Source organism: Amblyomma maculatum, chromosome 11 (assembly GCF_055883805.1).
Source record: "Amblyomma maculatum isolate TAMU_Amacu chromosome 11, ASM5588380v1, whole genome shotgun sequence".
Taxonomy (NCBI): domain Eukaryota; kingdom Metazoa; phylum Arthropoda; class Arachnida; order Ixodida; family Ixodidae; genus Amblyomma; species Amblyomma maculatum.
In genome coordinates, this window is record NC_139354.1 from 43428897 (window position 1) to 43446078 (window position 17182).

The window sequence follows — 17182 nt, forward strand, 5'->3', positions numbered from 1 at the left end:
ACTTACGTTATTTCAGAGGCGGCTTGAAAGTACGTTTAAAATGTTTCCTAGTTTGTTCTGAAATCGGGCGCTGAACGTGCAGGGGCATAATGGCGCGACCGAATGAAAACGTATATAGGACAACAACACATTCTATGAAGTAGGTAAGTGTGCTTGAGAGTAAGTTAAAATTTATGCTGTTATTAGTGGTGTAACGTCATCAAACTTTAATTTTAGGCTAAGTTCACCTAACCAGCAAAGATGTCAAGCAGCATCAACGGCAGCGAGCCAAAATTCTCGACGACTATGCGAGCTCAACAAACACTAGCAGACGACACAATAACGTTGATGATGATGTAGCCTCCCCTTTGTAACCGAGCGTGGAAGTGGTGCCATCTATCAGTTGCCTTTTAAAACTTAGGCGATGACAGCACAGAATGCGCGGTTGCCGCCGTGTGAGCCACATCTGTCCCTTTGTTGATCCCAGGTACCGTGATTGAAAGCCTTTGTGTAAATGCAAACTAACGGAGATGCACGCAGAAGTAGCACCGAGGAAGCCGTTCCCGCGCCACCGGCGCTCGTCGACAGGTGAGTTGTTGTTTTTGTGGCTGTAGGAAGAAGGAAAAGAAAATGCACGTGCCTGCTACTGGCTCTGTAGCTGAGCCACCTCCGTTGCCTCGTGCGGACAGAAGAGAAAATAGAGAAGAAGGGAAAAAGAAGAGGGAGAGAAAGACGCGCGCCGCCGGCGCTCGTCGACAGGTGAGTAATGATGGGCAACGGACGAATGATCCCGGAAATGCGCGGGTGGCGGAAGCCCGCGTGGTTCCCTTAGCGGGAAATTTAAACCCACAAATACGCATGCGCCGCGTTGTCGAAGGTGAAGTGGCCGCTTTAAGACCGGAAGCAGGGCGAAATTTGGGTGTTTTCGTCAGTCTCTTGCAGTTACCTGCTCCTACGTCCTAGAGAACGTAGACACGCAGTTCCGCCATGGAACACTTGAATGCCTTGACGTGCGTATTTCAGAATCCAAAAAGCAAACAAACATCAACATCAGAACGGTTTATGCGTCTGAAACCTAACCAGAAAAAAAAAAAAAAAAAAAAAAAAAAAACATATCTTACTTGGGGATGTGAAACTTCAAGGAATTCGCAAAGCTCGGAAGCTCGGAACCTTTTTTTTCCCAGTTCTTTCAGAGCGTACGCTGTACTATTTGGGGTGCAAGTTCAGAATTCGTTGGTTGTTCCTCAAACGACTTTGAGGAGCCTTGTAAAGTCACTGTGCGACTTTGTCGTTTCGCGGTGGCTAGCTATGCTTGTCTGGTGTTGTATGATGATAGCAGTAACGTGACCGCTGATCATTGGTCAGCCTGACGTTAACCTTTGACCTCTGATACATGTTGTCTCTGGTGTCGTCATTGGTGGCGCCACATGTGAGGTCAGGCGTATCACTTCCTCATCTTGTGCTTAAGACAGAGCTCCCTTCACGTTCTCACTCACACGTAACCATGGTGAAGATAGCTGTTAGAGCATTGCCTCGGCCTCTCTACAAAGAGATGAAAACATCAGGCAGCATTTGATCATCCAGCTGATACAAACCGCCGAGAAGGAATGTGGACTTGGCGAAGAGAACGCAATAGGCTTATATTTTAGAGCTTTCACTCGTATAACGAAGCTCGAGCCATTGAAACTCCACCATTTTTTCCGGAAAGATAAACTCGAAAAAAGAAAAAAAATGATAGCAGTATTTCATTCGGCACATTTATTTTGTATCTAAAAGATAATTATGTTTTTGCACCGAAGCAGAGATTCTGAAGAGCATTTTCAGGAAAGGATGGTGCATGTATACAATGCAGTCGACAGAAATCAATGTATTAGCCTGACTCGTAACTGCTGAGTAGGAAAATTCATGCTTGTTAGCCTTACAAAGTAGTACCTAAACGTTTGAACAATACAACTTCTTAAAGTCGCCAAATCATAATATGTTTTCTTAATGTCATTCTATTCTCTTAGGCCCTGGCAGTTTTACATACAAAGATTGGAATAGCCATTCCTTAACATTTAAATATTTAAAGCGAAAGGAATGCAACTTTCTTTGTAATTGTACCGTTAACTTCTAAAAATATGAAAGCTAAAAAATTGTGAAGATACACAACTTGTTCGGCGCTTGGCAACAGCCAATATACGAGAGCGACACACGCTAACTTACTCGCCTCCAAATGGATACGACGTGGTCAAACCTATATATAAGCAAAGTTGTAGAACAAAAATAATGGGACTGCGCATACGATACATCTAGTAGGTACACCTTGCCGCGGTGGCTCAGGGCTTAGGGCGCTCGGCTACTGCTCCAGAAGACCCGGCTTGTATCCCGACCGCAGTGGCCACCTTGTCGTGGAGGCAAAGCGCAAGACAGCTGTGTGCGTGCAAGTTAGGTAAGCTCAGACATTATCCGGAGCCCTTCACTACGGCGTTTCTCATTGCCTGAGTTGGTTTGGGACGTTAAACCCTGACGAAAGGTGCAAGAAAATTATTGCAAAGTACTGCAAGGTAAAAGACGTCTTTACAGTAAGCACAGCGGAAAATTTTGGGACATTATACTTGAAATACATTTCTCATGTTTGTTTATTTATTCAAGATAACCCTAAAGGCCCTCCAAAGGGGGGGGGGGGCATACAATCATAATAATTCTGATACAGTTAGCAAGAACAACTCAGAAACATTAATTAAAAATTAGGCACAGCATCAAATGGAGGAAAGAACAGCAGCAAAATATTCTACACATTTCCATCACAGCGAAGTAGCTCTTGGAATTTTTTATTTACTCTTTAAACCTTGCAATTACTTATCAAAATTTATTTATTTATTATTTTTTATTTATTATTATGTTATTTATTGCATTACAAAACTAATGTTTGTAATGCTATAAAAGTATTTTTAACATTTACGAAATGTCTAGAGATACGCCCGACATATCCATTCGTTTCTCAGTAAAGGCACGGCTCTAACGTATGTTCGCATTCCGCTCGCTACGCATACATGAAGCTCATCGAGGCTCAGCTTTCAAGACTTTCGAGTAGGTGATTAGAAGGTTTCGCCCATTCTCACGTAGTTACATTTCCACAATGATGGACATCATTGTCTTCACTTTAAGGTTGGTGTGCGGCGAGCACCGCATCAGTCATGCGCACAGGTTGCATGTAAGCGACGGGGCCAGGCAGCACAACATACAGGGTCTTGAATATTTGGGAGCTGTGATTAAAAACTTCCTATGCAAAATCTACTACCCCATTTGAGCTGAAATAACGTTCACAAAGTAGCAAAATATAGTATACGTTATCTGATAAGTGATTCAACATCAGTGCTTGTCTAGATTTTTCGAAATCGAGAAAAAACTGCTCTCGGTGGCGTGCACAATTTTCGCAGAAGAAAGTCGAAAAGCTATTTTGACATGGTGCGTCATCTGTCGGGCAGCGAGGCACGCGCGCTAACGGCCGGGATGGAGCTTGCCTCACTGCTCGACAGATGACGTACCATGTCAAAGCAGCGTTTCGACTCTCTTCTGCGAAAATTGTGCACGCCGCCGAGAGCAGTTTTTCCTCAATTTGAGAAAATCTAGGCAAGTACCGATGTTAAATAACTTATCAGATAACGTAGACGATATATTGCTACTTTGTGAACGTTATTTCAGCTCGAATGGGGTAGTAGATTTTGCATAGAAATTTTTCAAATCCCAGCCCCCAAATATTCAAGACCCTGTACATTTTGGCAAGAGATAAGCACGTTCATGATCGAGCCGTTTCAGTTGTTTTAGTTTCGAACTAAACTGTTAAACTATAACGTCGATCAGCTCGTAATGTAAGCACCTGCGCTGTCTTCTATCCTGCACTGACCTCTGAATATCAAGCGCACCGTCACAACACCCACATCGCCGCGTAAATATGCTATGCTAGTTCTTTACATGCAGACAGAGGGAATAGGATGCTTCTCATTCAATCCTTCTTTTAGATTCTATCTCACAGCTGTGGCAAAAGGTATACCGAATCTACGAAGGCTTACATAGCTGGTACAGCGGCGATGACCAGCAGGCCAGTGTTGAGGTAAAGACGCGCTGCACCGCAAGACATGAGTGTACAACGGGAAAGCCGGAAGTGTGAGTGATACGCTTCTGTACTAGCAGCTATGTACTTTAGGTATTTAAGGGAGGGCTAGCCAGTTAAGTGCTCAGCTGCATGACGCTTTGCCTTCTCGTTAAATTTCGCGTGCATGGAGTTTAAACCTACGTATACGTTCGAGATTAGCGTGGGCTGATCGAACGACCATTGTCGTCACAAACGAGCGAAATACCTGCGGCGCCGGACTTCGGTTCGGGCAAGAAAATCACGTTTGCATGGAAATAGCCAAGCGTAAATTTGCAGTTCAACTCTGCTGCCCAGCGACTTGTGCCAAGTAGTATAAAACTGAAAGGCATGCTGTTTTTCACGCACGTACGCCAGTCGCCTCATTTCAGGCAGTGCGTAAACATGGGAAAAAACGGGCTCAAGCTAGCCACCGCTTGACTCACACTAGCATTTGCCCTATAGTGCCGATCGCAACACACCGTTGTGTCCATCGTACTGAATCTATGCGGATGCCTTGCCTGGCACCTCGAACTTTGAAAACCGACGTGCCCGGGTAAAAAAAAGCATCGTGTCCGTCAGACGTATCTTTAGCCGCAGCCAAACATTTAACAAATGACATTTAGCATTAGCAAAGTTATTGGTTTAAATGTTCAAATAATGTTCACGTTAAGCCGTATGATGCCATTTATTTCAATTATTAAAGTAATGCTGCAATGGAATGGATATACAGCTTTACTATAATTAAGTTACGTAATTTGAAACCAAAATGGTCGATGCTGCCTACGATTTTCCGTGATGAGGATCACGTACACATGCACAACCTTTGCACGCGCTTTTCCTCGAGCCTGTCGCAGAGCTTCTGCAACTATTTTCTTTCATATGACGCTGGCGATGGAGGAATTTGAAGAGGCCTACTTTACGGCGATGGTTGGCTGGTACGAAGTGCTACGAAGACCTTGATACAGTTCGAGATGCTCAGCGGACCCCCAAAAGAGCTCATTTAGACCAGGTTCCCCTGTAGGCAGGTGGTACTTCGTGGGAAAAACTCCGTTTAGAAATTCTGATGTTTTTAACGCGTGATAGCGTTAAAGGGCCAGGGTCTACGCTTTGGTCGAAAATACTTTCTTCCCCGGTGGCTGTGAGGCTTTGCCCCCAGAACGCAGATCAGCAAACACTTTTTGAAAATAGTCACTAGTAGCACAGTTACAGCCACCGCAATCAACCGACTCGGAGGTGTTTCCGTCCTCCCGTTCCATTCCAGAAGGTTTTCCCTCAGATGACCAAGATAACAAGCTCTATAGTCTTTGCATCCCGAATCCCCATACATTTGTATCGGCAATTTTATCAGAAGTTTCTTGACAATAGCGTTTTAAATCGTGTTAAGCGCATGTGCATTCAGTCTGCTGCAAAAAAACAAAAACAGACAAAAACAAGGCATGGCTTCACGCATCTTTCCTTCCTCCATGGCTTCACGCCAAGCAGATGATTTTGCGATGGCCATGCGGTCTGTGTAACACGCCAGAGAGCATTGGCCACTGATTTATTGTGTACCGTGATGCCGTGTTTTTCTGGGACATATTGTATCGGACGCTAAATAATGATATTGAAATCACGGCGTATAGTATTCTTTGTTCGCCTCTTTGGAAGAACTGTGAGGTGCCTTATGATTTTTTTTATGTTGGCGGGCTATTTAGTTTATGAAAAAGTCTAATGATGGAGCGTCTTCTTAAATCACCACGAGGATCAAAGTTTTTATTCCGATAGCAGTGCTCTTTGGTGCGGGGCGTGTATGCCACCCTGGAAATACTGCCTGCATCTCGATGCTTTTGTGTGCCTACCTGAATTTCGACATTTCTTATGGTTGGGAATTACTGGGTTATAGCGGGCTTGCGTTATGCAGCCCAGTGATTTGAGGCATGAACTACTTTAGTCTCTCTTCCTCGGAAGTCTTTCCAAGCAGTTATAATAATAATAATAATAATAATAATAATAATAATAATAATAATAATAATAATAATAATAATAGTAATAAACACAGTGAGGAGTAGTGGTAGTGGTAGTGGTTTGCCCACTTAGCTGGGAATCGGAGGGATAGTCGTTCGATTCTCGGTAGAAGCAAAGTTTTTCTTTAAATTTCGTGCGGCGGACACTCCCGGCGAACGGACACGCACGTCACTATGAGCGTTGAAGAGCTTTCGCCTCAATATATCTTACGCGGCATGTTGAAGCAGCAAGGAGTGTTACAAATGCGTTGGCTTGAATCGACGATGAATTCTCATGTGTTCTCTTCTGTGTTTGCCCCCTTGTATGCTATAATGCTTCCTGGACACCCTGAATCGACTCTCGTTACTGCGTTGAATTTTATTTCACCGACTCATAATCCAGAATGGTTGTGGCTCCCAAGTGGAACAGTTGCTTGAGGTTATTTGACGCGCTGTGATATGAGGAGATGCAGTTGCATCAACTTTCAGCTCCATGTATTGCCGCTTCGAATTCTAGAAGCGTGTCACACATGCATCCGAAATGGCAGTAAATTTGTTGATGTCTTTATTGTCGAATGTGCGAATGTCGAAAATTGATGACTATGCAGTACAATATGCAACTTTGAAGGACCATTTTTTTTTTAGTGTTTGCCTATCTTTTCAATTTTGAGACTGAATTTTCTAGCCGCAGGTTGCATTTTGATGAATTGATGAATATGCAGTACAATATGCAACTTTGCAGGACAATTTTTTTAGTGTTTGCCGATCTTTTCAATTATGCATAACTGTTTATGCCCATTTCCTTGATTAAAAGTTGTTTTTTATCTATGTATTAAACGGACTACGTCTGTCATACATGTTTGCCAGTCGTGAGACTACATATACATCTTCGGTCTTTCAACCGACTGATATGTTTTGAACGAAGCTAGAACAGCCCGTTCCACTAGACAACTGAAATTTTAACTATAGGCTTAAATTTTTGGTCCATACTCTGAATCTGAGACTGGCTATAAATTTTCGCCGGTCCTTTTTTTCTGAACGAAAACGGCACCGGTTGACAAAACCTCTACCCATCAGTTTGCCATGCATTTGCGTCAGGTCGCCCTACACCTACTTTCAGCTCTCAAAGGCACACTGCATAGCCCGGTACATTTATTTTGGTACAAAATCTAGGGGCAAAAAGTGTTGAGGTAAGTGTACCCGAAGCTTCATTTGACCGTGCGCGGCTGCCCCGACGAAGGCGCTCGCGCGGATTATTGACTGTATTTTATTCCTCGTACAAGATAAATCTTAGACGCTGAATGCGGCGCCTTTGTATAAACCATAAGGGCTGAAATGTCAGGCAGGACCTGCGGGTTGCAATTGATTCGGGCGGAGCGAAGAGCGAGCGCACGCTTCCCTTGCGCGTGAGCGGTGGTAGCAGAGGCGCAGCAGTGAGGTGGTGGCGACCCCACCGAGGGGCGGCGGGAGATGGAAACAGACCCCATTGGACAGGCCGTAAGAGAAGAGAAGCGTGCTCTCCCTCGAGGCCGGCCATGGTTGAACATAGATGCAGGGAATAAGTACATATCAAAGGAAAATAAAAAAAAATTATGGGGGCCACTTAAAGGGCAACTCCAGAGGTTTTTTGACATTCGCATATTCTAGTAAAAATTTTACCATAGGTTCTCCTCTCAGTCCTGACGCATTGTACAAAATATTGGCGCCGTACGATAATCCGTTCACATGCAACACGGCTTTAAAATATGCCGTTTTCATGGCTTAAGTTGAGAGTATTACTGCGGACAACTCTGAGTTTCTGACGTCACAAACAGTATACCGACGTTACAGTCCACTTCCCGCGTGATTATAAAATTGTGAGGCTTATATTGAACTACCTCAGACATTTTATGCAATGCGTCATGATTTCCATACCTTCTTTTCACCATCCAACGCACGTACGAGTGTTTTTATGATACTGAGTGTGACGTCACCATTTCGTCAACTGGGACGTCGTTTCTGGTTGTGAAAGCAGTTTCGGTTTCGGTTTGCTGCTTTCTTTTCTAAACATACTTGTAATTGGAATTTCGAAAAACGTTTTTTTTGTGTTGGAGTCAGGACATGCCGAAGAATGTAATTGAACTAAAAACACAAAATGATGAAAAAAATCCCACCGGAGTTGCCCTTTAAGCTCCGCCTTTAAGGGTATGACGCGAGAGCGTAGGCCACCAGCCCACATATAAAGCCCCACATTAAAAACCACTGAAACATGATGGTATACGCATAGGTGCACAACGATATACCTATGTGACTGGCTTGCACTGTTGTGTTTTCGCTGTCCATTGTGCAGTGCTCTGGCCGCCAAGGTCCCCGACATCTTCACGCATCTGTACGCCGACCGAGCGTCGATACTCACGGACGCACTGAAGCTATTGGGCTTGTCTCGTGTACAGACCGAGGCTTGCCTTCGGCTTCGGGAACTCACCGATCGGTTTGTGGTCGTGCCCCGGAGGTATCCGATCGCTGATGCTGGGCACTCGTTGTTCAACGAAACCGCTGACTACGGAGGATTCCGCTCGGCCGTGACGGCTTTGATGCAGCGCGAGTTCCGTGGCGACGTCTTCTCGGTCTCCTGGTACCGGCATGGCTGCTTTGGAAGCCTCCTATTTGAAAGGAGTACTTTCCGTGAACTCTACACTGTATTAGGCCCCCATTGTTTCCGAGCTTTACTCCTTCGGTACTACGTCTTCGAGCGAGCCGACAGGGACACTTTCGTCCAATGGACAGGGCCACCTGCATCGGATGTCAAGGTATCAAGAAGCGACGAACAGGTGTCCGCGCTAAGGCCTTCGACCACATCCTCAAGCAGCACTCCTGCAGGGTCTGCGAGCAGCACAGGTCAGGCTTGCACCACTAATTCTTCTGGGAACGTTCCTTCAAGCTCTGCCAACAGCGGCCCTAAAGCACCAGCTGGAGTATGCTTTTCCCGGCTCAGACAGCTTAAAGCAAAAAAGGAGACTCGCCAGGTTGCTCAGAAAGAACTTCCTGTAGGTCAAAATAAAGAATGCGCCTACAAGTTCCACGCAAGGTCGATGCTGTACGTGTCGGACCAAAAGAAAGTCGAGAATCGTTTTCTCCTCGGAAGCCCTTCCAACCTAGACAGCGCCAGAAAGCTGGCGGACATTGTCTTTGCGTCCGAGGACTGCCCCAGTGAAGTGCGTTGTCACGTCTCCTTGTTGCGTGCTTTGAGGCAGCTTCTAAAGAATCACAGGTCGTGTAGGTATCGCAGTCTTCTGTCGGAACACTGTGGCTGTGGCGCCCCAAAAGACAAAGACAGGGCTGGTGGCGTTGTCCACTACCAGGATACCTATGATGGCGACCTCTTACTACTGACTCCACTGTCGGATCTAGTGAGAGACCACGTGTCCGTGCGGGCCGTATCCGGATTTCTGCACGCCGTGCTTCGGAAGTTGATACCAGTTGAGTTGTTCGGCACAAAGACAAACTGGAGGAAAGCTGTTCATTGCATGGCATCCGTGGTCAAGATGAAAAAAGGGGAGATCATCAACTGTGGTGCGTTCGCGGCTCAACTCAACCCCAACCACATCCCGTGGCTACAGCGCATTAGTGGTGCAAAGGGTAACAACAGGCTCTGCTGGCTCCGCATAGTGGTGTCCTGGTGCACAAAGTTAGCGGCGGCCATAGTTTCCATTCACTTCTACGTCACGGATTCGCGGAAGGGCAAGCGACAACTTTTGTTCTACAGGAGGCACATCTGGAACGCTCTCGTGCAGGTAACAATTTTTTGTGTCCATGGAGTGGCCTTTTTAGACAGTCTTATAATAGGTTAGGAATGCATAGGGGTACATTAACCATACCTAGGCGCGTATTTCGGGTTAGTGCCGATATTGAAAGTGTCGCTATCTCCCTGACTTCAAGTCAGCCAATTCGCGGAAACTCCGGAACTGGAAGTGGGGGCAATCAAACTGACATTCGGTTCCGGTGTTTCAACCAATTAGACGGCTCGAGGTCAGGGAGATAGCGACACTGTCGATAACGACACAAACTCGGCATACGGACTCTAGCCAGAACCTTGTTCCTTTCAGCGTAGCATAGCGCATGCGCATTGGAGCACCTTTATTCTCATATCCCCCTAACTAGAGTACCCTAAACGATAGTGTCACCCTATTGTGAACTTTGCTATTTATTGCGCATGGTCTACTAAATTTTCAATAAGCTTTTGGCATGGTCGAGTTCAATCCCCATCCTTTGTGTCTAGGTTTAAATGGGTACTCAGTTTGAAAATTCCTCATGATCACATTTTTGTAATGGACATCAAGCACAGACGGCTTGCTGTGTAAGTCCCTGGCACCACAGTTTATATGATTACTGTTTTGGTTACATGTTTGGTTTGGTTGTTATGACACGATTTTTTGAAGCACGAAATGAGCAAAAAGGTCAAGCAGGGAATTAAAACGCTTCTGTTAGCATATTTGCTAATTCTGCTAAGTAGATACCGCTAAATACAAAGCCGGCTTACGAGACTAAAATCGTGCACAGCCGTTGGCGTAAGGGCGCGAAAATAAAAAGGTAAAGTTTCATGTGCTTCAAGGAACAGCTCGCTATTCCTTCTTTGCCTAGCTCAAGAGAAGCTGTGCAGGCCAGATCAGGCAAGTCAACAGGAGTGGCTCAAGAATGCTTCTGATTCTTGAATAATTTATGGCGAAGTTTTCCAATATCGCATGCACCGATGGATTTAACTACTCCGTGTTTGGCGCTAGATAGCCCGAGTTGCTTATGCGCCATGAAACCCAACACAACACAACACATTTAACCACTGATCAGAGTTAAAACGTTTAGGTGTGGGCCTCCGGGGAAGACATTCTGCAGCACGCTGACTCAAGCAACGGGCCGCCTAGGATGGAAGGCAGAGGACGTCTGGTTCCCAAGAACGATGCAGGAGGCATCCGACTGTTAGTCTCCGCACCCGTTCCCAAGGACACAGAATCAAGGATGCGTACCCTTAAGGTGTTCCTGGACTCCATCAGCGACAACGGAGGTGTGGACAACCTCTACTCTCTCTGGAAGGCGTTCGTGGCAGACTGGAGAGTCCGCGGCAAGCCACAGGTCTTCTTCGTCAAGGCGGACATCGAGAACTGTTTTCACTGCATAGACCACGAGGTAAGGCACGGTCGCGAAATTCGGCTACAGCTACATGATGTTTGATACATTTGTTTTGCTTATTTATCATTTTATTTATTTATTTATTTTATTATTACATCGTTTGCTTATTTAGAAGTGTAATTTAGGTTTATTTTTTGTTTATAGTTTCCAATCTTTTTGTGTGCCGAACCTTCTGCAGTATACACATACGTAGCTTTAGGAAGCCCAACTTCTTTTTGCAACTAGCAGCATGGTCTCGCGCATTCGCAGTGCTATCCTTGTACAGTGTTTATGCTCTCTATGCAGGGTGTTTCAGGAAGGACCTTTATTAAACAAATAACGGGTTCAAAATTGGAAAACATAATTGTAGGAACAAGCTCTCTGCCGCGGTGGGCACAATAAGTTGCAAATCTCCTGTAATTATCCAGCTAATATAAACTAAAACCAACCAATTACTTTATAATTATCCCAGTTGTTTGATTAGTGGGAAGTTCGATGCCGCGAACGAAGAGGTGACATGAGTTTTTGGAATGAAGAAAGGCTCATTTTCAAAAGCCCTGAAGCGGGAGGAAATCCGATGTCTTTTTCCTTTACGAAACCGAAACTGACTCCAAAGGATGCGCAGGAAACTCGGTACAGAAATGTTGTTGTTGTTGTTGTTGTTGAAAACTTTTATTGTCCAAAAGAGAAGGACCACCCCGCCTGGGCCGCTCTGTCTCACCCCCCTGTAAGGGAGAGGGGACTTAGCAGCCCAGCCGCACGGGATGGTCGCATTAGATGCTGGCCGGTTTGGTTTCACCGGCGGCCTCTGCTGCCAGTTGGACGGCGGTGAGTTGGAGCTCAGGGTCCGAGCTTCGCAATAAGGTTTCCCAGGCTTCCCTACTGCTAATGTTTTGCGCCCTGCCTGGGGAGTAAGCGCACTCCCAAATTATATGGTCGAGGGTTCCTCTCGCCCCACACTTTTTACATTTATCGTCCTCGCAGTCCGATCGGATATGTTTGGGTATGGGTTTGGGTATACTCCAGTCTGCAGGCATCTCCACGCCATTGCCTGACCTCTATTTAACGCCGTGTTTGGTGGGGGGAAACGCCTCCGGCATTGCCTGTAGTGTTCTGTAATGTCTTGATACGAGATTAATCGCCCTTCTCTATTATGTTCTGCCTGAGCCGAGCCATCCTGTACAGCTCGGAGGTAGAGATCTTGAGCTGCACTGTGGGCCGCCTCGTTACCGCTGACAGATTCGTGCGCCGGGGTACAGATGATGTTGATCGTCCTATCAATCACTCCTTGTGTTAAAATTTTGTTGGTGAGGGGATTTACCCTCCCCTTACTGAAATTTTGGATTGCAGTTTTACTGTCGCTAATATCTATATAATAATATATCTAGCTTTGGTGCCAACGCAAGCGATCGCTATCGCAGCTTCCTCCGCTATCTCGGTTTCTTTCCCTAGTATAGTAGCCACCGTGATGAGGGTGCCTCCCCCATCTACCGCCGCTATGGTCATGTATCGACTGTGTCTGTTTCCTGCCGCATCTACATAGGCAACTTCATTTGGGGGTTCGCTCCGATATATTGTTTCTCTGCTTCCGCTCTTTTCTGTCGCCTTTCCCTGATAAACTCAGGGTGCATGTTTTTGGGTAGGGGAGGGATTCTTAGGTGCGCCCTGATTTTCCTGTCAATGTCAACCCTTTCCTTTTGCCCCCTGTCTGTGGCTATTCCAAGGTTACTTAGCGTAGCTCTTCCCACTCGCGTCGTGCTGAGTCTTTCAAGTTGTGAGGTTTTAACCGCTTCCCTGATTTCTGAAATCGTATTGTGCAGTCCTAGGGCCAGTAGCTGCTCCGTCGATGTACATGATGGGAGGCCTAGGGCCTTTTTAACGCATTTTCTGATGAGCGCGTCTATCTTTTTCCTCTCATCTGTCTTTAGGTTCAGATATGGCGTGGCGTAGCCCACTCTGCTAATGATGAAGGCTAGTACCAATCTCAGGAGGTTTATTTCCTTGAGGCCGCCTCCGTTACGTGAGACCCTCCTGATGAGGTTTAATGTCTGGGTCGCGTGGTTTTCTAACTTTTTAATGGTGATCGTGTTCCTTCCGTGTGTTTGTAAGTGGAGTCCCAATATTCGTATTGTCTCTACTTTTGGTATCTCCCTTCCTTCCACGTACACCTGTGGGTCAGAGGGAGGTTTGTTCCTGAGTGCCTTGTCATTATACACGAAGATTTCTGATTTCACGATGCCCGGTGATGACGTCAGCAGCGGCAACAGCGCTCAGTTTGAACTAATGAAAAGTTAATGGGGTTTAGCTAATTAGCTGCATAATTAGGAGCGTTTTGCAAAATATTGTGCCCGCTGCATCTCAGAGTTTGTTCCTGTAAATATATTTGGAACCCACATATATTTTTCAAAATTACTTCTTCCCTGAAACGTACACCTTGCATGTAGCAGTGACTACTTTCCGGTTAAAATTCCCGCTCTTGCGGACCATACTTGCCACAGCTGCCCTTCCTGCTTTTCACACTATCAGGGAACTTGTTATCATTTGAAAGAAGATATATCGATTGTTCAGGTTCATATCTCTCAGTCTGTCCTCAGCCAATGATTGTGCTGACAGCAGCGCCGCCGCTGCGCCGCCATGCAGCACGCTTTCTCCACGCTTAAGAAAGGTTGACATAGATATGGGCTCATGAGCTGATGAATTAGACTAAAATAGGGTACATTACGACAGCCACAATGCAGCATGGATGGAATGAGCGTCGTGTGGATCGCATCTCTAGTTTAACTGAAGGCACATCTATAAAACGCAAATACTGCTCTGTCGCACTGCAATGGTGGCGACATCGTCATAGCCACTCTGTTACACCTTTAGCATCGCGGCTTTGTGCAGTACAAAACTGTCAATAACGTCCATATTTTGGCACTTTTTCGCTCGTGAAATTCGACGCTGGTTCTATTGTGCTGAAGAATAATACCTGTTTTTTTTTTTTTTTTTTTATTAGGTTGCGCTTGAAGTGGTCGGCCGAGCGTTCGACCGGACCGAACGGGAAGCCAGAATAGTGGCTTGCACAGTGGTCAAGCTTAACAGATATGGTCGAATGGTCAAGCAATGGCGTCAGGTGTTCGCCAAGGACATCGCTTCAATGGCGCACGTCTCGGAGAATCCGCAGCAGCCTCCGGGGTGCAGTGTTGTCCCAAAGGCAAAGATTCTAGTCGCCAAGACGTGCCTGCTGCCGAACGCGAAAGAACTGAAGCAGTTGCTGAGGGACTACCTCATGAAATTTCAAGTGTGGCTGTATGGCAAGAGGTTCCGGCTGAGGAAGGGTGTGCTGCAGGGCGGCGTGCTGTCCGCAGACATTGCGGAGGTCTACATAACGGCAATGCAGAGGCGACACCTCACGTCCTACGGCAACACGTCCGGAGAGCTCCTTGTTCGCGCCACCGACGACTTCCTCTATGTCACTTCCGACCAAGAACGCGCCCGTAGGTTTCGGAACAAGTTCTGTGCTGGCTTCCCTGATTTTGGACTATTTGCCAACCCATCCAAGGTACAGACTAACCTAGAAGCGGAATACATTGAAGGCATACGTGTTTTTGCTTCTGATCGCGCTGACTTTTGTGGCTACATCTTCGACATGACGACCATGGAGGTGTTGCGGGAGACAGTGACATCAGTTCCGGTTGATTGTCTGGTTGGCAAGCCGGAGAGCAGACCAGGTGAAGCTTTGAAGAGTTACTTGAAGCCCTGGCACTTGCCTGTTTGTCCGCTAGCTTTGGATCCTGCCATAAACTCTTCGGACTGTGTGGTGACTGGCCTTCTGGACATGCTCGTTTCTTTGGCTGATCGCTTCTTTTTCTCCGTGAACTCTATGCAATACGTAGACGACCGTTACGTGACGGAGATCGTGCTTGGAATCCTGGACAGCTTTTTGGTGAGGGTGTTCCGCTGGGCTTCCAATGAGGGCGTCAAACTTTCGCTTTGCGCCGAAGAGTTAAGGTTTATGTTCCTACTCGTCTTTACTAAGAAGGCAGACCGCAAATCCAGTATTGTGGGCAAACGTCTTTTGGAAAGGCTTAACGGCGTCCGCAAGAAGTTGGCGTTAGCCGGCAATCTGGCGTCCTTAACCACTTGCGTGGACTTGTATTTTTTGTGTTTATAAGGATCGTTCTAACAGACTGATGTCATCAAAAATACTCGTATGCCACTCGGTGGTGCAGGGAACGAGTTGCTCGTAGACTCCCAAGTGGCAATTATCGTTAGAAAGGCAGATGTGCAAGTGACAGTCAGGTAAACTGCTCACAACAATATAAATATATCAGTGCATATACCCACTAAAAGAATTGATTGTTTTCGAGAACACCATCACCAAATTCTGTGTCTCAAACTGTGTACCTAAATTTTATTGTGTTTGTTTTTCGAAAATTAATGTCTTGGAAACTTCACGCACGAACTGGAGAAATGCCCCTATAAACAACCCTCTCCGCTGTAATACACAATGTGGCCTCGGGGGATGTTCGCCTGCTCAATGTCTGGGACTATAGTGTCGAGCTTTTTAGAATTACAAACATTGCATAGCCACCGCAGAAAGAGCGTCACTATGCATATTCGTCATGCTTACTTAGTTGTTTACATGATGAAGGTCGAATTTTCTAAAGATTTTTGTGAAATAGTTCCGCTGGTATTTTTCCAGCAGGGCTGTCATTGCGCGGATGTTTGTCGCTGCGAATGCTCCCGCAATGTGGCGTTTTATTATTGCCAAGTGTTATAAACATGTTCCTACTTACTCGAATCAAACCGCTTTGTTGGCGAATGTTGTTATTGTATTCTGTCTGTTTTCTGAAACATGTAGCTTAGAAGCAAGTGTGATATTGCAGCAATCTTACTGCCCAAACTGTCCAATGCGGTGCCTCAATGGTTTTGGTGTCCAGTTGTTGAGTCTTTTGGTCGCGGAATCGAACCCTGGCTTCGACAATGACATTTTCATGGAGAAGAAACGCAAGAACGCCGGCATGCTGTACAATATTTGCGCATGTTAAAGAACCCCAGGTGGTCGAGATTAATCCAGGGCTTTCGCTGTAGGGCTAAGGCTTGTTCAAGCCGGCAGGTTATAATATCCTCCCCTTTTTCTCAAACTGATGCGTTTCAACTGTAACAGTTTTATGCCAAAACTTTTGATACAAACACCATGAGATGACCCGTTGTACATTTGGGCTAAAATAAACCGCAAGATTTTTGCAGGTTGTTTATCTTGGCCTGAAAACAAATTCCCCGAAATTAGCTGCGTAGGAAAAACGAAATAGTCAAGGGATGATTAGAATTTAGCGTGACGTCTTATGTAGTAGCTTTGGCAACAATTTCTGACGCTGTTCTACGTAACTGGTAAGGATGTCCGCCTGCTAGGCTGCATTATCGAATGCAGGATACAGCAATGGCCACGGGAATTGCGACAAACACTATTGACAATAATTCTCCTGTTGCCATTAAAATATATCTCTCTCTATTGACAATAAGTAGTGGTAAAGAGAGCAAAGTAGCTTTGTTCTTTCTATTGCTAGGCAAGATTAGTTGCGCATATTTCTATGGCAAGGATATGCTACGATATCATGGAACTAGATTTACACCTACGTGATCTAACTATAACATGTAACTGCCACGGGCTATTCAGGGAAATCATGTGATGGTTGCGAAAAAATTAAAATTGTATTAGTGTTTTAAAAGGGTACGATATGCATACGAAAACATTTTCAAAATGTGCTTCTGGTATAAAATTTCAATCGAAGTAGCAAGTTAGGTCATTCGATCATACCGCATAATTTTGAACATCCCGAAAGAACGGGAAGGATAAGAACATAGAAAGTTGACACAACTCCTTTTAACACCTCTAAGGAGATACGAATGCAGTAAATTAAATTGCATGTCATGCTTATTGTCAGAATTTCATAGCCGTTGATATTTTGCCTGCCAA

The 17182-nt window shown here is 45.6% G+C and overlaps 1 protein-coding gene across 1 annotated transcript; it reads left to right on the forward strand.

The window, feature by feature from the left end:
- The first annotated feature begins 405 nt into the window (after nucleotides 1–405).
- LOC146173670 (telomerase reverse transcriptase-like) lies at nucleotides 406–16630 on the forward strand. Its single transcript, XM_084584815.1, has 4 exons — nucleotides 406–567; nucleotides 8408–9851; nucleotides 10918–11238; nucleotides 14219–16630. The coding sequence occupies exons 1-4, from the start codon at nucleotides 494–496 to the stop codon at nucleotides 15374–15376; spliced, it is 2997 nt and encodes a 998-aa protein (XP_084440941.1). The 5' UTR covers nucleotides 406–493; the 3' UTR covers nucleotides 15377–16630.
- The last annotated feature ends 552 nt before the right edge of the window (nucleotides 16631–17182 follow it).